At 34.0% G+C, this 22680-nt stretch overlaps 11 protein-coding genes and 3 non-coding genes across 14 annotated transcripts; 10 read left to right on the top strand and 4 right to left on the bottom strand.

Moving 5' to 3' along the window:
• Positions 1–1149: 1149 nt before the first annotated feature.
• On the bottom strand, positions 1150–3505 carry NAEGRDRAFT_57206 (uncharacterized protein; the record flags this gene model as incomplete). Its single annotated transcript, XM_002680367.1, has 1 exon — positions 1150–3505. One exon carries the CDS (start codon positions 3503–3505, stop codon positions 1304–1306), a length of 2202 nt encoding a protein of 733 aa, XP_002680413.1. The 3' UTR covers positions 1150–1303.
• Positions 3506–4563: 1058 nt separating this feature from the next.
• NAEGRDRAFT_64124 (uncharacterized protein) lies at positions 4564–5130 on the bottom strand (the record flags this gene model as incomplete). Its single annotated transcript, XM_002680366.1, has 1 exon — positions 4564–5130. The coding sequence occupies one exon, from the start codon at positions 5128–5130 to the stop codon at positions 4564–4566; it is 567 nt and encodes a 188-aa protein (XP_002680412.1).
• Positions 5131–5530: 400 nt separating this feature from the next.
• On the top strand, positions 5531–5923 carry NAEGRDRAFT_64123 (uncharacterized protein; the record flags this gene model as incomplete). Its single annotated transcript, XM_002680520.1, has 1 exon — positions 5531–5923. One exon carries the CDS (start codon positions 5531–5533, stop codon positions 5921–5923), a length of 393 nt encoding a protein of 130 aa, XP_002680566.1.
• Positions 5924–6089: 166 nt separating this feature from the next.
• NAEGRDRAFT_78672 (uncharacterized protein) lies at positions 6090–7722 on the top strand. The gene is made up of 2 exons (XM_002680519.1): positions 6090–6371; positions 6439–7722. The coding sequence occupies exons 1-2, from the start codon at positions 6291–6293 to the stop codon at positions 7699–7701; spliced, it is 1344 nt and encodes a 447-aa protein (XP_002680565.1). The 5' UTR covers positions 6090–6290; the 3' UTR covers positions 7702–7722.
• Positions 7723–7792: 70 nt separating this feature from the next.
• NAEGRDRAFT_57204 (serine/threonine protein kinase) lies at positions 7793–9722 on the top strand. Its single transcript, XM_002680518.1, has one exon. The coding sequence runs from the start codon at positions 7799–7801 to the stop codon at positions 9707–9709; it is 1911 nt and encodes a 636-aa protein (XP_002680564.1). The 5' UTR covers positions 7793–7798; the 3' UTR covers positions 9710–9722.
• Positions 9723–10056: 334 nt separating this feature from the next.
• NAEGRDRAFT_31422 (small GTPase) lies at positions 10057–11287 on the top strand (the record flags this gene model as incomplete). The annotated part of the gene is made up of 3 exons (XM_002680517.1): positions 10057–10225; positions 10269–10582; positions 11144–11287. 3 exons carry the CDS (start codon positions 10057–10059, stop codon positions 11285–11287), a joined length of 627 nt encoding a protein of 208 aa, XP_002680563.1.
• Positions 11288–13003: 1716 nt separating this feature from the next.
• Positions 13004–14221, bottom strand: NAEGRDRAFT_64119 (uncharacterized protein; the record flags this gene model as incomplete). The annotated part of the gene is made up of 1 exon (XM_002680365.1): positions 13004–14221. One exon carries the CDS (start codon positions 14219–14221, stop codon positions 13004–13006), a length of 1218 nt encoding a protein of 405 aa, XP_002680411.1.
• A 1000-nt stretch (positions 14222–15221) lies between these two features.
• On the top strand, positions 15222–15650 carry NAEGRDRAFT_64118 (uncharacterized protein; the record flags this gene model as incomplete). Its single annotated transcript, XM_002680516.1, has 1 exon — positions 15222–15650. The coding sequence occupies one exon, from the start codon at positions 15222–15224 to the stop codon at positions 15648–15650; it is 429 nt and encodes a 142-aa protein (XP_002680562.1).
• Positions 15651–16448: 798 nt separating this feature from the next.
• Positions 16449–16521, top strand: NAEGRDRAFT_t157. Its single transcript has one exon. It is a non-coding gene; the product is annotated as a tRNA-Lys (tRNA).
• Positions 16522–17139: 618 nt separating this feature from the next.
• On the top strand, positions 17140–17577 carry NAEGRDRAFT_31372 (uncharacterized protein; the record flags this gene model as incomplete). Its single annotated transcript, XM_002680515.1, has 1 exon — positions 17140–17577. A coding segment is annotated over one exon (438 nt), but the record flags the coding sequence as incomplete, so codon positions are not given.
• A 468-nt stretch (positions 17578–18045) lies between these two features.
• NAEGRDRAFT_64117 (uncharacterized protein) lies at positions 18046–18837 on the top strand (the record flags this gene model as incomplete). Its single annotated transcript, XM_002680514.1, has 1 exon — positions 18046–18837. The coding sequence occupies one exon, from the start codon at positions 18046–18048 to the stop codon at positions 18835–18837; it is 792 nt and encodes a 263-aa protein (XP_002680560.1).
• A 1097-nt stretch (positions 18838–19934) lies between these two features.
• Positions 19935–20015, top strand: NAEGRDRAFT_t158. Its single transcript has one exon. It is a non-coding gene; the product is annotated as a tRNA-Leu (tRNA).
• Positions 20016–20468: 453 nt separating this feature from the next.
• NAEGRDRAFT_t136 lies at positions 20469–20540 on the bottom strand. Its single transcript has one exon. It is a non-coding gene; the product is annotated as a tRNA-Pro (tRNA).
• Positions 20541–20714: 174 nt separating this feature from the next.
• NAEGRDRAFT_78670 (uncharacterized protein) lies at positions 20715–22192 on the top strand (the record flags this gene model as incomplete). Its single annotated transcript, XM_002680513.1, has 1 exon — positions 20715–22192. One exon carries the CDS (start codon positions 20715–20717, stop codon positions 22107–22109), a length of 1395 nt encoding a protein of 464 aa, XP_002680559.1. The 3' UTR covers positions 22110–22192.
• Between the last annotated feature and the right edge of the window lie 488 nt (positions 22193–22680).

Here is a 22680-nt window from a genome sequence, read left to right as displayed (position 1 = left end):
ATGTTTATCCAAAACAATCCTCATATGTTGGCTCTTTTGATCAACAGATTCCTCTGGGCACAAGTCCATATCTTAAACCTGGTATTCCAATCAGCAATTCTCACAACAATCAAATGCCTGTAGGAAGTTATGGAAGTAGTGTTGGAAGTTTTACCTACGGATCATCTTTTGGATCAAATGCCAACATGACATTTGGAGTTAGTCCAGGTGTTCACAATTATCCACCTCAATTTTATAATGGCATGTATCAAGCATCACCGAGTGGAAGTAATTTGGGAGCCTCTCCTGGAGCATACAGTTCTTCTCTTCTTGGAACAACTCCATCAGCTGCTGGAACTCCAAGTGGATCAAGAGGTAGAAGCAGCACACTCTCAGGAAAGAATCCATATCATCATCATCATCATCACCACCACACTAATAGTAATAATGTTGATAATTTGAGTTTTGCTATGGGTGAAATGACATTGGAGGATGGAAATAACAATGCAAATCCTCCAAACATTACCTTCTCCAGAGAAAGACCTCGCTCATTCTCCAATGCTAAATATCACAATAATAATGGTACTCCATCATCGTGGAATTCCAATAATGGAGGTGTAAGAAACAATTCTTCTGGAGGACATCCAAATAAGAATAATCCTTACCACCAAAATAACAACAATAACGGAAACACTGGTAATGGTAACATTCATGTCAATACGAGCAACAATAACACAAAATCAAACAAGGGATACAAAAACTCACCAAATGGAGGAAAACATAGTAGAAAGGGAAGATCTACAGACATCGAAGGAGAAAGTTCAGATGATAATTGGAATCCATTCTTTCCAAGTGATTTGGATGACGATAGTGCCTCTAGCACTGGATTCAATCCTTACTATTCAAAGAAGAATAATTCTGGTGTGTCATCTGATTACCAAGGCTCACCAAAATCTAGTAATGGAAAAGGGGCCAACTTTGGTTCACCACCAAAGCAAATCCCTACTAATACCAATAAGGAGTATTCGCCTAAAAATTCTTATGATGAAGGGTCTTTCTCAAAACCAAGACATGGCTCAGTTCCTCAAAATACCCCTAATGGTAACAATAGTGGAAAGAAAAATTTTCAATCAAATTCCAATCAACAAAAGAAGAGAACTAATAATTATTAAATCTTTTGTTTGGGTTTACTTAGAGAAATTTTCATTGTTTTTTCGAGTCAAAGAATATTCGATTGGTTTCATTTACAACTTCCTTCATCATCACAGCTCCCGTAAATATTGATAATTTAGATAGAGAAGTGAATATTATAGTAGGAGAACGATCAACCTCCTTCATAATTTTCGCACTGACTTTGAAACCAACTACCTAACTTGTCCATAGGAATCTTTTCATCTACAGCCTTTTCAACCAATGGTGGCAATTCCAAGTTGGTGTTTGCTCTTAATTTCAAACTCAAGAGGGCATGGTGAATGGCAAGTCTTAATTCTTGTTCTTGGAATTGTGTCAATGTTTCTCTCAGTTTGGTAACATTTGACATTTCTTCAATTCTAGATTTTTCTTCAAACTTGTACTTTTGCAACTCTGATTTCAGGTTGTTAATATCTGTGGTCATGTTGAGCACTTGTCTATCATGTTCAAGTTTTAATCTTTCAACAGTTTCTTCGAGTGCAAACTTTTCAGATTGGAGCTTTTCAATTTGTTTCTTCAAGAGCTGAGTTTCATTTGGGAGACTAAACTTTTCTAATGGTTTGAAACCAATTGTATCTACAGGGTCGATAGTCCTTCTTCTACCACTACTTATTGAGTTTCTGGCAGAGTTTATAGAACTTCTTGGCTTGACAGTACTCTTTCTTGGAGACCAATGAGGAATAATTAATTCATCAGAATCTTCAATTGGTTCTAACTTTTCCTTTGTCGTCAAGTAGGCATTATCATCAAGTTTCGAAGAAAAGGCTCTTCCCAAGTTGAAAAAAGCCATTGATGACTCAAAGTTCTTACTCTTATCCTTCTTTTTATGCATGAGAAGAGAGGCACTGTAGCAAGCATTTGAGAAACCTCTGTTGATGGCCAACCTATACCAAGCCATAGCCTTTTGTAACTTTTCTTGCTTGATTGATTCATCTGATTTCTGGTTGGCTATTTCTTCATAGAGTGCTCCCAATTGTAACATTGCTTTTGGCTCACCTTCTTGGATAGTAGCAGCCATGAAATACATCTTGGCCATTTCGTAACTCTTTTCAACTCCAGTTCCTTTTGAATACATCATTGCAGCTTTGAAACTTGCCTTTCCATACCCATTTTGAAGAGATGCCATCTCTAGATATTTGAGAGCCATGGCTTCTGATCTTTTGATTTTGAATGGATTGTCTTCCTCTATCAAACACAAATTGGCAAAGGCAAATCTTGATTGAGAGTGACCCAAATCAGCAGCTTCCTTATAAATTTTGAATGCTTCATCCAAGTCTGGATGTTCCAGGGCTTCATCGTGCAATTCTTCAGCATCATCCATGTCTTCATCTGAAATCTCTCCAATGCCCATATCTTTCTTCATAGCTTCGAACTTGGAGTAATAATTGGCAATATCATCCTCAATACAACTGAACCAACTCTGATACATTTCCTTGTGGAGTGGAGCATCTGATGGCATTACTACATATTTACAAGAATTTTCAGCTTCCTCCTCTAGTTCTCTAACTCTTAATCTCGATTGCAAAGGGAATTGAACATCATCAGATGAATCTCTTTTTTTCAACTCTAACAGTAAATGAGAATTTCTAATACACCAACCTGATTCATCAACTTGAACCTCAATGCTCAACTCTGAATCGACAAGCTTTTCGTGTGGAATATCCGAACCCTTCTCATTGAAGGCTGCATAAATTCTCTTTGATTTGATTTGAACATCAAGTTCAATATTTTCATCCTGTTTATAGAAACCCTTATCTCCTCCCATTGGTATCAAAACATACAAATATTCCTTACTTTGTTTCCAAAGGAAAGATGATAACCCAGTCTCATTCTGTACAAGTTTTTGACAATCTACAATGCCTGAAATAACCTCAGGACTGTTTTTCGAACTATTACTAATACTTCTCCTCCTACTGCTTCTATTTTCAAAGGAATGAACCCGAGAAGCAATTGGATTCAATAATTGCAACATATCTTCATCAAATACTTTACCAAAATTTGATCTGACAGAATCTGTCCTCTCCGATGAAAGTGGAGGTGAACCAAATGATGAAGATTGATAGTCACCTCCCATCATTGAAAAATCCATTCTCGGAATACTAAAAGATACTCTCTCTCTTGCCTTATTGGCAAATTCATCATTTGATGATGGAGACGATTCAACATCCAAACCAGCCAAGCTCTGCAATCTCTGCTGTCTAAACTCTGAGAACTCAAATCCAGAGACTGCCTTATTCTTTGGTGGTGTTGTTATTTGTTGTTGTTCAACCCTGCCGTAATAAGTGTGATCATCATCATTGTCGTCTCCCAATTTGCGGCGGTGTGAAGCGTTCATTCCGAAAGACATTTTTTTTTGCAAGCGATGAATTGAGGGAGAATAAGGAGAGCGGGATAAAAACATTGTTATTTTCAGAAAGTTAAAAAGTGGAGTATGTTAGAGAGGATGAATTATTATTATTGGGTTGAAAAAGTGAATGGAATGAGGGTGTTTTAGAGGAAAGTTAGTTGGATGGGGATGGTGTTGGTTGGTTGATTTTTTTATGATAGTTGCCAGTGGTATTTTAGATATACGAAAGTGATTATTGGAATCATCTCCTCATTGTCAAGTAATGTCATAATCTTGGATGCGGATTCAGCATATACAAATATAGGTTTATTCAGACCAAAAACTTATTCAAAGATAATTATGGATTTATTCAGCTAGTTGTCTCTTGTTGTCATTTCGAATATCTATTTGCAAGACATCAAGAGTTGCAGTATTAAAAAACTCAACAAATCATCTGTAGAGATTATATATTTCTGAGGATTTGAGATTAGTTTATGTTGCAAATTATTGGAATGATTTGGTTCTAGTCGGCAAAGGGGTCATACATGGACACTGATATCGCTCACTTAATTAATAGGTTACAACCTTAAAAACATGTAAAAGGCCAAGTCTGAGATCTCCTCTGTCCAACTATTTTTTGAATTGACATTTGAAACATTGTTTTATTTTTGTTCTCATGTTAAACAAGTAAAACAATGTCTAAAAGGTAGAAAGGCTGATTATATTTTAAAGCTCAAAGATCCTTTGGCCTTTTGAGCCAATCTCTGTCTGTGGATTCTTTTTATCTTTATTACTTTGCATGGAAGAGTACTTTTTCTTTTTACCATTCCATTTCTTTCTAATTTTTCTTAATAGAATGGAAGAACAATCATCTACAAAAGTTAAATAAAGGCCCAAGTTTGAAATTATTCCAATTTTCTACAATTTGTAAACTTGATTGTTCTTGAAATAATTAGCCTGCTTTACATTAGAACTCTATACTTTAAAGAAGTAATTTTCATGAGGTAAACTTTTTAATACCTTCTAATAGCATCTCAATGTCATGTTAAACACCAATAAATAGTTAATTATTTATTGGATTTTCCTGGACGTCCTCTCTTATTGGATTTAGAGGTTTCTTCTTTCTTGCTGGATGCACCATATTTAATATTTACAATTTGTGATTCTATATCTTTAAGAGAAATAACTTTGTTTCGTCTCAATTCATCTCTCATTCTATCGGTTTTTTTAATTAGTTTTCTTCTTGTTTTATCTGAAATATTGCTCGAACAATTAATTCTGAAATTAGGAAAAAATCTTTGGGAATTAATCAAATCCAATTCTTCAGCATTATTAATACAGATATTGTATCCATAATAATTTTCGTATTTAAGAGGAAAGAAAGGTTGCATAATAAATTGAGTTTCGTATTGCAACGCTTCCTCATTCCAAATGTCATCATTAAATAGCTCTTGCGGATCTAACTCTTCTTGAGTTGATTTATTAGAAAGATTCGAATTTGCATTATTGGAAACTGCTGCAAAAGAAGGAAATTCAAAGTTGTCCAAATTGAAGAAATCATTTTCTGTGTATTCATATATCGATGTTGTGAAATCTTGTTGTTCGCCTAGAAATGAGCAATTGCTGACAATCATTTGTGTTGTTCCTTTTTTTACTTATTGTTATTTGTTTGAATTTTTGCGTTCTTGTCTTTTTATTGTAAACTCATTCGTGATTTTCCAAAACAAGAACAACCGTGATTTATTGCTTTTTTTACAAAAAAACAATTCACGTTTTTAGCTTCACGTTTACTTATTGATGATGTTATTCTCTTCCTGAGGTTGTTCTGTCTGATGATGAATTAATCAGATGATGATGTTCTCTAGTAAGGTTCACCTATCCAATCATCATCACATCAAAAAAATGGGATCTTAATTTTATTAAGTGATCCGATGAAGGAACTTGGTAATTTCCTTGTGGTGATGGATGTTTCAAAATCTATTAAATTAATTGATGGCAAGGATGGTCTCGAGACAATTCAAATATACAAACAAAATGTCTATTAAGAGTTCATGTGATATTTATGATTATCAAAGCAGTGAAGAAGAAGAGGACAATCAAGAAGTGATGCACTTCGGAGAGGAATCATGTGATGATGATTTATGCAGTATTGATTCTATGAGTAGCTACAATCCAGAAGAAGATGAGGAAGAGGAATTTGACGAATATGACACCTCAAGGGAGGAAAAGGAACCAATAATCATTTATTTGGAACCAATTCCTAGTGTGGCAACAGTTCCAGTGTGGCCAGCTCAGAATTGGGGAGGATATTATCACAATGGATCACCTCATTGTTGGCCACCAGCAATGACGTTTCAATGGTGGCCACAACAGTTGCCATTAATTTCTTACAAGATTGCAAAAGTTACAAAGCCGAATTGCGTGTGAAAAATCATTTCAATAACAATAGAACACAAACAACGGCAGTAGGATTTAATAAGAACAATTGTGGACATTCATCATCTTGTGCAACACTATCAAACCAATAAAAATCAAAAGTCACATCAAAAAAATGTCATCACGCTCGGCCAGTAACTTTCGTCTCCCAGCACAACTTGCTCTCAAACAAGGACTAAAAGTTGGCTCACTCAACAAACTCGGAGAAAAAGTAAAAAACTGGAAATCACGTATATTCATCCTACTGAAAACCAATCTGTTGTATTATAAAACAATTGATGATAAACACTACACAGGAGCCATCAATATTTTGGGTTGTCCAATTTTGAGATGTGATCCGAATGAAGTGACAAATTCAATGAGACACACTTTAAAAATTGTTACCAAGACGAGAACTTATTATTTGGCAGCCAATTCGGAACAAGATGCCAATGAATGGGTATGTGTTAATTCATCTCCATTTAATATTGAATAATATTTAAAATAATGTTGTTAAATATATTTAGTTAATTGCACTGATTGAACAATCTGGATATCATCTGGTAGTAAAATCTGCTCAAGATCCAACACCTTTGGAAAAACAACACAGAAATTGTCAAATATTTGGAAGCATTCAAACGGCCATTGATGCTGCAAGAGGAGGAGAAAAGATTTTGATTTATCCTGGAATTTATAGAGAAAATTTGTGGATTGAAAAACCAATTCAACTTGTTGGATACATGTCAGAGTTGGAAATTAAACAAAAAACCGAAGCCATGAAGCAAATTCTTTCAAAACAGTACAATGAGGAGGGTCATGATGGAGAAGAGGAGGCAGTTTCTGTCAATGCTCAAAAGGATTTGAGAAAGACAGCATCTATGGACAGTAACGCAATGACCAATGCCAATGATGTTACAAGAATGAGTGAATCTGAATTGAGAAAGACAGCATCATCTCGTCGTGTGAAAAATACAAATGCAGTTGCAGTTGGATCTGAGATGAAGAAGAAAATTGAGGAGGAGAGGATAAAGACCAAAATAATGGGTTCAACCAATAATATTGTCATTGAGAATGCAGACGAAAATGAAAGTTGTTTAGTTTACAAAGCTAATGGAGGTGTCATTTCAAATATTACATTCAGGGTGCGAACACATACCTACAAGTATGCATCAGAGGAGGAAAAACCTGTTGTGAGTTGTTTGGAATTAGATAATGGTGGGTTGACTTTGAAAGGAGTAACAATATCTTCTTCAGAATATGGATCTGGAATAATTTTGATGAATAAGAGTATTCTCATCATGATGGAATCCATAATTTCACAATGTAGAGATATGGGAATATGGTTAATGGACAGATCTCAGTGTACAGTCACTAGATCTCGTATTGTTAGTTGTAAACTCGATGGTATTAGAGTGAGTGGTGAATCTTCCCTCCACAAACTCAAAGAGGTTGATATATTAGGATGTGGACTGAGTGGATTATGTATATGTGATCGATCTCTGTCAACTCTCATCAGTCATTGCAATTTTAATCAAAATATATCTGACAATATTCGAGTTCAAAATGAAGGAAGAGTGAAAAAGATAGTTTCCTGTTCCATTTCCAATGCCTCAGAATTTGGCATCTTATTTGCCAATTATCCAGCTCGTGGTTTCTCACAAGATGATCTTCTCGTCAAGCTCACCAACAATTCAATTGAAAACAACAAAATGGGTGACATTTACATTGAACACTTAGACTACATGGGAAGATTCATAAAAAAATACGTCAGAAGAAAGAAGAAGGAATAGTAATAAATATCCCATTTCCTTACATGCACAAGAGGCGGTTGAATTCCTAGAATTTTTGGCGGGATCGGAATTTGCATTTCCAAACACCAAAAAAAAAATGGCAAATCGTCAGCAAGGCATTCCCTTTTTCATTAGTAATAATAACCAGCAACAATTGCAACCACAACAGCAACAACCCATGACTTTAAATCAATTTTTTGTTGATAATTTATTGTCGCATAATAATAATACTTTTTCTTTAGGTTTGAATAGTCCTACGGGATTTTCTTCATCACCAGTATTACCAAATTCAGGTTATGGAATGCTTCCTACACAAGGATCACAACCGGTTTATTTATTTGCATCACCACATGCCTCGACACAGATATCACTTCATCATCATGATCAATATTATAACATGTCGTGCCAATGTATTGTGAAGTTTGATGAATTGAAAGAAGGAAGCCAATATCCTATTTTTCCAACTGACATGTTCAAGTATATTGAGCCAACTATTCTTGATGGAGTTGCCATGGAAGGTGTTATTCATGTACCTTTGAAGGATTTTCATTATCTTCATGCTTGGTGTATTCATACAGTAATACGTAGAATGGGAATTCCAACTCTTCAAATGCCAGTTGGTAATTTTAGAAAAATTGGAAAAGGTGGTTTTGGATTTGTGTATAGAATTAGTCAAGATAGGGTTCTCAAGATTGTTGACGATAAAAACAATAGTGGTTGGAAGGAGGCCCTGAAAAGGTTTTGTCATCCTCATCTGTTGGAATTGAAAGAAGCTTTTATGTATCCTGGAGGAGGTTTAGTGTTGTTGGTATATCCATTCATGAAACATGGCACATTGAGGAATAGGGAGTTCACACTCACTCAAATTTGGAAAGTTATTTGGCAATTAGCAAATGGATTGGAACATTTACACCACAACAATATTGTTCACAGAGATATTAAATTGGATAATGTACTAATTGAGGAAATTGATGAATATGAGAATATCAAGGTGGTCTTGTCAGATTTTGGATTGTCCAGAAATATGGATTCTTGCAGTTCTGGAGCTGCAGGTACCGATGGATATGTTCCTCCAGAATTATTGGAATCAGGAGAAGTTGCAAGCGATGAGACTGACATCTTTTCTCTTGGAAAAACAGTGAGTACAATGTGTCTTGGGGAATTAATTCCTGGATTTATCAAGTTCAAGCCTAGAGATTCTCTCACCGATCTTCTGAATAGAATGATGGACAAAAAACCCCATTGTAGACCTTCTACAAGGGAAATACAAGAAATATGTCTGAAAGAACTGAAGTTGTTGAATGGAAAGAGATATTTCACCAAATTCAAACTTGACAAATCGTCGTTGGAAAGTAACACCCCACTTCCAAAAATTTCTTCTAACGAATCTAAATTATTTATGACCGATGATTTAGAAGAAAGTCTCTCCAGAATGTCCATCTCAAACTCAAAGAAAAGCAAGGTCTATGAGATTAATGGAGAAACACGTTATTTATCCAGCAGTAGCTGCCCTAAAACTGTGGATGCCATGTCAATGAGTGACACCAAATCCAAACCAAGAAAAACTCCAAGCACTAAGGAAAAGAGCTTGCCCAATAATGAAACAGAGCCAATTAAGATCACGAACTTTATCACAACCACTCCAACTCCAACTGTAATTAATAAGAAACTAACTCCACAACAAACAGATCACAAATATTCATTTAAACTCCATAAGGATGGTTGTGTGGATGCTAAGCGAATAATCCAAATCGAATGTGATTCCCAGGCACGAAAAGCTATCAAATCACTCAAACTTCAAGTGAAAAATAGCAAATCATCCACTGGACTATTAGATGTCACTCCCAACATTGAAAAGGAAAATGACAACTCTTATGTAATCTCCAAATCTCAAAAGACCTCTCTCTTAAAGAATGTTCAGTTTGAGGGTGAGAGAGGAAAGGACGTTATTGAATTGTATATTAATGACACACTCAAAGATAAGGCTCCATACGTGGCAAAGAATTAAATTACTTTGTGAAGACTAATTGATTACTAATATTCAGGTTCTTCCTCTTTTCCTCATCCTCCTAGTAACATCTTCTATTGGAATGCAAAAAACTGTTCGAATTGAATCTAAACTCATCAAGTACACAAATAAGATTGTGAATCTTTCGGATAAAATGCATTCTTACTGATTTCTACAATAATTTACAAAAATTGATAATTTTTACTGTAAAGCAAAAAGACAATTTCGTCTCGGAGGAGGCAAATATTTCCATTTTTATTCTAAAGTGGGCCAAAGTAAATCAACTGTTAAGACGATTGGATATCAGAGCATTTCGATATTGTTTATTTTCCAATTTATAAAAAAATATGAGTTTCACCCCTTCGTCCAATCTTTCGCTTTCGAATGCACCAACGGTTTCTGTTTGTCTTGTCGGAAACTCAACTGTTGGCAAGACGAGTTTAATTATTAAATTCAGAACGAGTGAATTTAATGAAGAATATGTACCCAGGCAATATACAGGAAGTTATGTGGTGTGTAAGTAATTTTGTGATATTAGAAAGGTTTCGAATATTATTAGATAAATATGATGGATACAGTATTAAATTATTATTCTATGATACGATTGGATTGGATGATTTTGAACATGTTAATTCACAATTCGAAAAGGTTGCGGATATTTACTTGTTGTGTTTTGCACTCGATGATCGTCAAAGTTTCCTCGATTTGGTAAAATATATTCGACAATTAAATTCCATTAAAGGATTACCATTAAATGAGAAGGTAGTTTTCCTGGTAGGAACAAAATCAGATAGTTTCGAATGTGAAAATTCAAAATCAGTCAGTGGAAATGATTTGAAAAGTATTCAAAGAGATGTCAAGAGAAAAATAAGTGTCAAACAAAATTCTGTCATTTCAACTCCAAGTGAAAATCCAAAGATTGAATTTTTACCTCTTTCTCAAGGAATTTCTAGTAATAGCAGTTTAGTTCAGAAACGAATTAAACAAGAAGAAAGTGAAAAGGAATATTCGACTGTTTTCAAAGGAGGTATCAAGTTGCCTTATCCGATACCCAAAAATCAAACACCAAGCTCACCACAAGTATCAATTTCCACTTCAAATTCTGAAAGTTCATTAGTTGATCAAGACGAAACTTCCCTCATTCAACAACTTAAAAACGAAACCAAGAAATCTCACACTCGTCAACGTAGCTCAAGTACTGGAAGTTTACAAACCAATTCCTCTTCAAATAGTCCAAATTCTGGATCACTTTTGAGACCTCCACATCCAACAAGAACTTTTGATAACAAACCTCGAATCTTAACTGAAACTTTGGTGAGTCCAAGAATACAGGAACAGCAACAGCAATTGAATAGTAATAGGTATGAAAATTTGAGGAATGTCGATAGGACCTATGCTGTGAGTTCTGAGGAAATTTCATCCTTTCTCAGCAAGTATCCCTTAATTTCTGGATATATCGAATGTAGTTCCAAAGATGGAACTAACATTAATCAAATTTTTACTGAAGTTTTAAAGATTTATTACAAGAGAATGAAGATTGAGAAACTTGGAAAGGATGAAAACTGTCTCCTAATGTAAATAATATATTATTCCATTTACAATTACTTTACAATTTGATGTTGAAATTTGTGCAATTTCAAATTGTAAAAAAATGTTGCCGAACCCACAACCATCATCATCAGCTGTTGATGTTTCCTCAGACTTCATGAACAATTTGACGAATAAAAAGATTATTCGTATTGCAATTATTGGATCGGGAATTGCTGGTTTAGCACTGTAAATATCTTCAATTTTTCTTCATCATCATTTAACGATCATCATCATTACGAATATTTAATTTATTTATCGGAATGAATTTTAATGTTAAATATTTAATATTATTATTTAAATTAAATCCATTGAATTTGATTGGAAATACAAAAGAGGAGTTTCTTTTAATCAATTGAATGCAAAATTGAAGGATTTTCATATTGAACATGCAATCTTTGAGAGGGATGTTTCGTTTGATTCGAGGGCTCAGGGATATGCTCTCACCATTCAAGAGAATGGATTTGAGTCGTTGAGGAAACTTGGATTGGAAAAGAAGGTGAGAGAGAAGGCTCAGTGTATCATTAGTGCAAATTTCACTTTTTCAATGATTAAGGGAGGTGAATTGAAATACATGTCCGGAGTTAAGAAGAAGAATACCAGGAGAATGAATACTCCTCTACCAAGACAAGAATTGAGAAGGATATTCCTGGATGAATATTTGGAACATGATGGTAAAATATATTGGAATAAGGATTTGAAACATTTTAGAGAACATGATGGAATTGTAACTGTTGAATTTGAGGATGGAGAGGAGAGGGATTTTGATATTCTTCTTGGATGTGATGGATTAATGTCTGCTGTGAGAAGGTAAGAGATTTTAGCAGAATTTAATTGATCGTCATTACATTGATAATTTAATGTTGGAATAGAGAAATGAAACTTGACACTGATGGACAAGAAACTAATGCATTTGGAAGTGGAGAGGGATTTGGATGTGCTACCTATACTGGAGTTGCCATGATTAATGGCATTGCCAATGTGACTGGAGATGAAGTGCTTAGGAAAATGACATTGGACACTGTTTTTCAAGTATTGGATGGACACTCTAGATTATTTGTAAAACCATTCACAAAGGATGAATCCATGTGGCTACTAACCTTTCCTCTTGAAAAAGATTCCACTGAAATGGAACATTTCAAGACAAATATCTTGATTGAAAAGTCAAATTTATTGGAATATGCCAAGGAAAAGATTTCACATTGGGATCACCCAATTCCATACTTTTTATCACAAACACCTGTAGAATTGATGAGAGGAGGTCTTCTTCACGAATCAACCAAGCTGCAAACACTACCACATACCAAATTCTCTAATACTACCATTTTAGGTGATGCCATGCACGCTATGGCACCTTTCAAAGGACAAGGAATGAACAATGCCCTCAATGATGTGCAATTATTGGTCGAATTAATGGAGGAACAATTATTAAGCAATGGAGATTTGAACTTTGCATCTCTATTGAAAATCTTTGAACCAGAAATGGTGAAGAGAGCTTATAAGGTACAAGCTAAATCTAAAAGATTAGTCGAATTTTTACACACTCCTGATGCTACCAATAAGGAAAAGCATGATACTTTCTATCATGTTCAACAACATCAAAAATTGTAAATACATCATAATACTTTATATCTACTTTATAAGCAAAGTCCTTTGACGATTGAAATCAGCAAGAATTCAAGCTCAATAACCAAGTTTACAAAATGTTTATTCATAACATCTATCATAATATTCATTAATTGAGGAACGTGAAATGCACGGCACAAATTTTCCTCTACTCATGTCATAAAATTCCTTAATGCTGTCATAATTGGCATCAGCACTATTCCTAACAATATTTGCATGGACAACCAATTGGTGAATCAATGAAGAATCCTTCTCAATAAATTGATGATTAATAAAATTGTGAACTCTTCTTTCAGACCAATTGAGAATATAATTGTAATCGTCTCCCATTTTCTGTGGAATAATTTCCACATACATCAACTCTGAAAATATTTCCAATTCTAAAAGATTATCTATTCTGGAACATCCTTGTATTGAAATTCTTAATAACTTTGGAAATCTCTTCCTCGTTATTGAGGAAAGAATGTTCTTCTCCACTTGCTTGGTGTCAATTTTGAAATAATAGTTATTTTCAATTGGTGGCATCTTGATGGTTAAATCACGAACATTTGGAAATTCCTGACCTTCAAGGAAATTTTCATAGGGACATGGTGTTTCATTCAAAAAGTGTGCAAAAGCAAGACATAAAAATTGAGCATGTTTGGGTGCTGTAAAGTGTTGATAATGATCTGGAGTGATATGAATTGAAATGGCCACATAAATCGGCTCTAATTTTTCAAAGAGATTCACAGTTTCCTCCCTTTCATTCTCCAAGTCAATTAATAGACCAAGAGAACGATCCGACATGTTTCTCGTAAATAAACCTTTCGAAATGAGACAACACTTTTCAAATGTGTCATAGCAATTATAAGTACTGTAACTCATGTGTCTCTCACTATCAAAGTAAGAAACCATATCAAGCGCCAAGATCAATGCCTTATGTAAAAACAAGTCGTATGGTTCCAATTGAGTGATGGCTCTTATCTTTTCAAATTTAGATTCAGATACCATTAATTTCTGAACTCTTTCCTCAAATAACGTGTTCACTTCTCCGTCAGTAAAATCATTCGGTATGAGATCCAAGTCCACACCAAAGTAGTAGGAATTTTTTTCACACATGGAAGGGTCAATAATTTGGTTATATTCTCTGTTGGAATTCATTTCAGTTGCCTCAATGAGCTTTTGCATTTTAACTTGGGCAACTGACTCATCAACAGTAATGTCTCCAACTGCTAAGGAAAATCCCTCAAAAGTTTGATATCGTTTCCAATAAACGACCATTTCTAATACATTTGAAACTTTTTTCCAAAAATCGTGCATTTCAATCATGAATAAGTGACTAGATTTTTTACTAGTAACATGACACAATTTATGAACTGCTCTAATTGTTTCCAAATCCAAACCATTCACTATTTTTGGATAAAAAAAATGTTTAAATTTTAGAATATTTTCATTCGAATCTAATTTCACTTCACTAATGGGACCAAGCCAATATTCAAAAATACAAAATTGCCAAATATCCAACGAGAGGGAAAGTATATGCATTTTTTAGTACTTGGCTTTGTGTGTTGTCAAACTTCAACATTCAAAACATTTGTGAACTTTAAGTGCGATTACAAAATTGACTTTGAAAGCTCAAACCCACAAAACCCAAGCATTACAAAGGATTGAGGAAGGAAATATTGAAAGTGCTGAGATGGAAATCGGTCAACAAAAGATAAAGATAAAAAGACTACAGCACCACAGGTTCCCAAGTTGTCTCCAACCTCAGTACTGATGTGGCTCGACGATGCTTAACTTCTCAAATCGGACGGGATGAGGTGCATTCATCGTGATATGGCCGTAGCCATTCATTACCTCAAAATGTGAAATATCAGCCCAATTCCAAGTTCTAAAAACCAATTGAAACCTTAGATGCTCACATGACCAACACTTGAGTTTCTAAGGCTATGAAATCCAATTCAGCAAATTTTACAAAAATCAAAAAAAATGTTTAATCACCATCATCAGCACAATGATACGTTTGATCGTGGTGATGATTGGAGCGAGAATTGTCCCGATTTTGCTCTCCTCTCTCCTACAAACATTTCATTTAAAAATCTCTCCTCCGATATTATTTGTTATATTGTTTTTCAGTATTTGGATTACAAAACAATTACAAGTTGTTTATTATTGAATAAGGAATATTATGGAAAGATTGCAAATAATAGATTTCTTTTTATTAATATGTATAACGATTTATTTATTAATAAGAGAATTGCATTATCATCAGTGCAACTACCAGTACTATTTAATTGTGTATCTTTCAGTTCAGCAAATAATGAGTTATCCAGTAATTGTGAGAATGCTTTTGCAATCTGGGAGAATGACAGATGAAAAATTGGAATGCATTAGAAAAAAGTGGCAAGAATCAATTAAGAAAATGAATCAACGCAGCACTAGTATTAAGAATGAAAAACAAGTACTGTTGAATATTATCAAAAAGATTATCAAAGACAGATTGGATATATTAAAATTCTTTAAAAATGAATTGAAAAGTGCACAACTAGGAGATGGGAAAATGAGACCAGCAGTTGAATTGGTCAAGGAAACACAGGACATTATTGAAAAATTGAAAACTTTTGAAGAATTATCGTTGAGCTATCCAAGTTCTAATTACTTTCATGAATCGTTTAATAATTATATAATAGAACAACAGGAAGCTTACGAACCAATTGAGTTGGATAATATTATTTCCATACGAGGTTAGTTTATTCTTCTTCTTTCAAGTTTGAAAAAATTTTATGTAGAAAATACCAAGTCAACCAATGATTATGTACGAAATTCCTGTTATACTTCTATCTCAATACTAAAATATTTCAAAAATCTTAAATTTCTCTATCTAGCTGGATATTGTGATTTTCAAGAGCCAGTTAAATTGAACAACTTGAAAGTATTAATTATAAGAACAGGAGCAATGGAAAATTCCATGTTACAATCAATTCTTAACTGCTCATTCCCACAATTGAAACATTTAGAATTATGGTTAGGGTCACCCTGTCAAATAAGAAGTAAAATGATCGACCTGTCACATTACAAATGATATTACAGAAAAAAATTTAACAGAACTGCTTTCAGAATCAGAGAATGGAAAGTATCCAACATTAGAATATTTTGGTCTGAGAAATACTTATAATATTCCGCAACTCTTACCACTTATTATGAAATCAAATATTGCAAAAAGAGTTCGCGTATTGGATTTATCATTATCAGGTTCAACAACAGAAAATGATGCACTATTTATTGCAGAGCAAATCCAATTACAGAGAAAAGAATTCACATTGTTAGAATTTGTTGATTTGAGATATAATAATATTCAACTTGAAAATAATCCGAATAGGGATATCGTGATTCAACAAATTGAAGAGGAATTCAACAAAATAGGAATTGCAGTTGATGTATCAAAATCTGATTATTGTAGAATCGCAGAACATTGAAATTAATCAATAGTAAACTTGAATTTTACCATAGAAATCGTTATTAAGGAAACGATTTATTAAGCAATGTAGCCCGTCTAGCTCAGTCGGTAGAGCGCAAGGCTCTTAACCTTGTGGTCGTGGGTTCGACCCCCACGGTGGGCGTTTCCTTTTACATCAGTCAGCTTCAAGGTTTTAATTAGGTTTTGTTGTCAGTATTTGTTCGCCCTTAACTCACCATGTTGTTGCATGAACCAACCATATAACACTAAGTTTACAAAAAAAAAATGTCTGAACATCCACCTCTCATCATTGATAATGGTTCCTCTCTCATGAAAGCTGGTTTTATTGATGATGCTCCATGTGTGGTCTTTCCCACAGTTACTGGATGACAAAAAGTATCCACCATCATGGTTGGAATGGGCTCCATTGACACATTCGTTGGAGATATTGCATTGGGAAGGAGAGGTGTGAATGTTTTCAAATATCCAATTGATCGTGGTTTGATTACTGACTTTGATCACATGGAAAAGATATGGGATTATATATTTAATTAAGCGTTCGTTGGTTTGCACCACCTACTGGCTATCCATCCGTTTGCCATTATGAACTCGATTCGAGCCTAAACGAATGAATCGTTTGGGTCTCTGAGGTATGGGGTTCCTCTTGCGAGGGTTTCCCGCTTAATGCGGGTAATCAATATTGAAAAACAGCTGGCTCGTCCCGGGTCAAGGGTTTCCCCTCGGTCCAGGCTTCGCTGGTTGTGTTGCTAGTAATTTTTTGGAAGAAACAATATCAGAAATTTCATATGAATTACCGGATGGAAATATAATTGCACTTGGAAGTGAAAGATACAAAACTAGTGAGATATTATTTCAACCAAATCTTATTGGAATGGAAGTTGGTGGAATTCATGAAAATATTTTCACTTCTATTAGAAAGTCGGATTTAGATATTAGAAAGGAATTGTATTCGAATATTATTCTTTCAGGAGGATCGACATTGTTCAATGGAATAGTAGAACGATTGGATAATGAATTGAGGGAATTATCTCATTCTTCAATGAACATTCGAATAATAGCACCACCAGATAGAAAGTACACTGCGTGGCTTGGTGGTAGTATTTTCTCCCAATTATCAACCTTCCCATCGATGCGTATAACCTTAGAGGAATATGAAGAGAGTGGATTCAATATCATTCATAGAAAGAGCATCTTTTGAGAATGCCAGGTTTCCCATTCATGTCCATTAATTGATTTCGTTTTTTATTATTAAGCATGAACAGGTTACCCTTAAAGTCTTTTCTAATTTCAGTCATGCTTCAAATCCGTTGACCAGAGCACAAGATCAAATCCTTGTCCATGAATCATGGTATTTTCATGGGCATTTCCTTAATATTTAAAAATAAAGGAAATATTAACACCATCATGTTATTCTGAAAATTACAAACTAATATTCTCTCCATAAAGATAAAAAGACTACAGCACCACAGGTTCCCAAGTTGTCTCCAACCTCAGTACTGATGTGGCTCTACGATGCTTAACTTCTCAAATCGGACGGGATGAGGTGCATTCATCGTGATATGGCCGTAGCCATTTCTTTCCTTAATAACTGAATGTTGAATAAGAAAATAATCATAACATCAGCTCAACATTACTCTGCACATAAATTTATGATATTTATAAAAAAATGAGAAAACGAAATCGACAAGATTTAGAAAATCATCAATTCATTAATTCGGAGGAAATATTCATTAACAATATTATGGAAGAGAAATCAAAAAGTGTGAAACTTCAACAAGAAATATTTTCAGATGATGTTTGTTTTGAAATAATTTCCATGCTTGATGATTCGTGGTTTATTTTAAATAATTGTTCTTTAATTTCAAAACAATTCTTTAATGTGATCAAGGAACGCTCAAAACTTGGTATTCAATTTAAAAAAAAATTTACAGAGAAACGAGTTGAATTATTCATGAAAAGTCAATTCCTGAATAGTATTGTTAAGGTTAAAGTTTATCGTTGGTTGCTTGCCTCTTTAGTAAAAACCAACCAGACCAAATTTATAAGTGAAATGAAACAATTAACATCACTCAATATTACTAATAATCAAATTTGTGTAGAAGGAGTTAAATATATAAGTGAAATGAAACAATTACTATCACTTAACATTTCTGAAAATGAAATTGGTGATAAAGGAGCCAAATACATAAGTGAAATGAAACAATTAACATCACTCAATATTTATGACAATGAAATTAGCAATGAAGGTGTCAAATACCTAAGTGAAATGAAACAATTAACATCACTTAATATTGGTGTAAATCGAATTAGTGATGAAGAAGCCAAATATATAAGTGAAATGAAACAATTGATATCGCTTAATATTGGTTACAATGAAATTGGTGATAAAGGAGTTAAATACATAAGTGAAATGAAACAATTAACCTCACTCGATATTGGTGATAATCCAAATTGGTGATGAAGGAGCCAAATACATAAGTGAAATGAAACAATTAACATCACTTGATATTTCTGCCAATGAAATTAGTGGTGAAGGAGCTAAATACATAAGTGAAATGAAACAGTTAACATCACTTAATATTGGTAGCAATCAAAGTGGTGATGAAGGAGTTAAATTCATAAGTGAAATGAAACAATTAACATCACTCGATATTGCTAATAATCAAATTGGTGATAAAGGAGCCAAATACATAAGTGAAATGAAACAATTAACATCACTTGATATTTCTGCCAATGAAATTAGTGGTGAAGGATACAAATACATTAGCAAAATGAAGCAATTAACATCACTTGATATTGGTTACAGTCAAAGTGGTGATGAAGGAGTTAAATACATAAGTGAAATGAAATAATTGACATCACTAAGAAAATAAGCATTTTAATAACAAATAAATCATGATTGATAAACCAAATGGTTAAAAGGTTGCATTTGGTTGAGTGGCTTAATAAGAAATAGTACTGGCTTAATCGAAAAGAGGCATGTAGCATGATTTGGAAGTAGCAATTTTAAGAAAAACTTAATATTGAATAAGGAAACGATAATCTGAACCAATATCATTTTGAAAACAGTAGTTGTTGATATTCTTTTAGTTTTAATGGACAGGAAGCCTGCTAGGAATATGGTGACAATCTTGCTACAGTCTTTATGTATGAGCAGTGAGTAACGAATCTATTGATTGTTGGTTCAGTAAGTTATTCTTTAATACTCCAATACAGTGCATGAAGATAACTAAATGTTGAATTATCATGCTCTCTACACAATCTACAGAATGTTAATAGTGATTATAAAAGGTTGGAATCTTTCATTTTGCCTAAAAGGCGTGATTTTTCTATTAATTAATAAAAAGTTTAAGGTACCAATCTGCATGTTCACAAATCCCCCATTCACAAACCATGGCTGGTAAGGAATGCAGCAATCATCTATGAACGAGGAAACCTACAGCGAAGCATGTTTCCAGTTGAAGGCACTGAAAACCTTTCTAATTAGAAAAAATAAGATAAATGAGTTTTTAGTCTATTTCAATGTGAAAAACCAGTTGTTATTCTAAATGTGAAGCAGGGGTTCCCGAGTGGTCAAAGGGGGTAGACTCAAGTTCTACTGCGCAAGCTTCGTGGGTTCAAATCCCACCTTCTGCAAATTTTGTCTCTTTCTCCCTTAATCGTTTTGATATGATGATCATTCTCATATACTTATTGTTCATAGAATGTATAGTTTCTATGGTGAAATTTTGGTTCAATTCTATCAAGGTTCCATAAAGATAATCAATTAAGATAACACTGACCTAAAATGTCCACTCATTTCAAAAAAACCAAAAAAGATTGAGACAAAACAACCATTCATTGTTATTCTCTGCATCACGATAATCACCACGAGCATGCTTCTCTTGTTCAGGATTTCTGTATGAAGACGAATTGGTAGCAGCAATGAATATCTATGATGTTACGAGTAATTGGAGCAAACATGCTTCATATGAAATGGCGTCTTGTTTTTGAGGTAGTCGTTCAAATTAAATAAAGATTAAAATAATACCAATTCATACATATGTTTAACACTTTAAAAACAATTTGAGGAAAACAACTAAAAGGAAAGGGGACCAGTGGGAATCGAACCCACGGCCTCTCGCACCCAAAGCGAGAATCATACCACTAGACCATGGTCCCTTACATTTATCTTAAATATTTAACCATATCAGTATTCAGCTGTTTGGCAAGGATGTGTTTTGTTTTTGTTGTCTTGCTCAATAAGTCCTGATGAATTTTGTTCTTTTTTTCGAACTTGGTATAAGATTACAAAATGTCAATCATCTGAAGCCAATAACAAAGAACCTCAAAAAAATGGGATCACAACAAACTAGAGAACTCGCTCACACCGATTTATCAGACTTGGCCGTATCAACGAATGACAAATTTTCCAACGATATTTGTCTCCATATATTTTCCTTCATCAATTCCGAAGCTGAGTTTCAAGACTTTATCAAAAGTTATTCAAAAGTGTGTCGGCAGTGGCGAGTTATTATTTTGCAGTTTTGTGGTTTGAAGACACAAATTTGGGCTTCCTCTACCAAAGATTTAAAATCCAAAACTTCGAATGGCATGTTGAAATATTGCTTTATACAGTCCATTACCATTAATAATTCACAATTGAAAGGAGGTGATATTAGTGGAATTACTACTGGATTATATTCTGCAAAATTGAAAGAGCTCAATATTAATTACAATCAGCTAGATGATAAGAGCATGTCAATTATTTCATCCTCTTTACCAAGTTTAGAGGTTTTGAAAGCAAGAGGAAATAGCATCAAAGATAAAGGACTCATGTTAATTGCCCAATCAGAGAATTTGAAACAATTGAAAGTTTTGGATGTATATGCAAATAATTTCTCAAGTGAAGGTGTATTATCCATTTGCTCCAGTCCAAATATGAAAAATCTAACAGAACTTAACCTGGGTTATTGTGAGATAGGTGCCGAAGGAGCCAAAGCTATTGTTAATGCATTCAAATTGAAAAAATTGGAAATATTCTCTGGAAGAATTGGAAATGAAGGATTGATTGCTATTGCAAATTCACCAAATATGGCTGATTTACAACTTTTGAATGTAGAATATAATTATATTGGAGAGGAAGGTGCTCTAGCTCTAGTTAATACTGAATATGTAAAGAATTTGACCAAATTGGATATTTCTTCAAATGAAATTGGTTCCACTGCAGGAAATGCCCTAGTTGGAAGTGAAATATTGAAACATATCAAATCTCTCAAACTTGGTTCATGTGGAATTGATCAAGCTGGAGCCAAAACTCTTGCCAATAATCCATTCATCAAAAACTTGACCTCTCTTGGCTTGCAAAACAATGTCATTGGACCAGAAGGTGCCTGTGCTTTGGGTCAATCAGAATATTTGCAAAATTTAAGAAGATTGAATTTACATGCCAATAAGCCAGCAATTTGTGACACTGGGTTATTAGGACTCGCCAGTGAAAATGATGAAACAGGCTCAAATCTTTTTAGATTAGAAGTTCTCGAGATTGGCTTAAATTTAATTGGAGATGTTGGAATCAAAGCATTTGCCAAATTGTCCTTCCCAGCTCTAAAGACATTGGATCTTTCCTACAATGACTTTACTGATGCTGGTGATACCTTGTTAAAGAGCTCGATTTTTATGATGAACACAAACGTAAAGACATTTGACTGTAGAAACTTATCAAGTTTTCAGCCAAGAGTTTGTCATTAATATAAATCAAATACATTGCCTTCTATCTGATTAGTCAAATAAGAATTTCGTAATATGCAATAAATATCTACAGAATTAACATGAATTGATTCCTTTTCAAAACACATCATACAACCAACAATATATCATTGCGAATGCAGCTAATAATCATATGCGATGAATCCATAACTTTCTTTTTCCTTCTAATCATCAATTCCGCTCCAGAATAATCTACGGTTTCTTTCTCTGCTTTTGCTGGCAGCGGAAAGGCTTCATCATCACCTACATTTTAAAGATGGAATTTATAGTTGGATGAATAGAATACCAATCATCACAAGCGATCAATAAATAGATAGTATAGAGGTATGTAATGATGAGTGTTTAGTGGCTGTTGTATAAAAGTCATCACAGAAGAAATAAATAAACAAATATTGCACAATAAAATTCGTGATGATTAAACTTTGATAAAATTCTCCACAGCAACAAACAAACGTTGATCAAGAAAAACAACATTTGCCATACTAACAAACATCTTGATGATGATCCTATTACTTGGTTCTGTCTCTTTACCTATTCTGAAAAATTACATCTT

This window comes from Naegleria gruberi (genome assembly GCF_000004985.1).
Source record: "Naegleria gruberi genomic scaffold NAEGRscaffold_9, whole genome shotgun sequence".
In the NCBI taxonomy this organism is placed as follows: domain Eukaryota; phylum Heterolobosea; class Eutetramitea; order Acrasida; family Naegleriidae; genus Naegleria; species Naegleria gruberi.
This window is presented reverse-complemented; position numbering and strand designations above follow the sequence as displayed.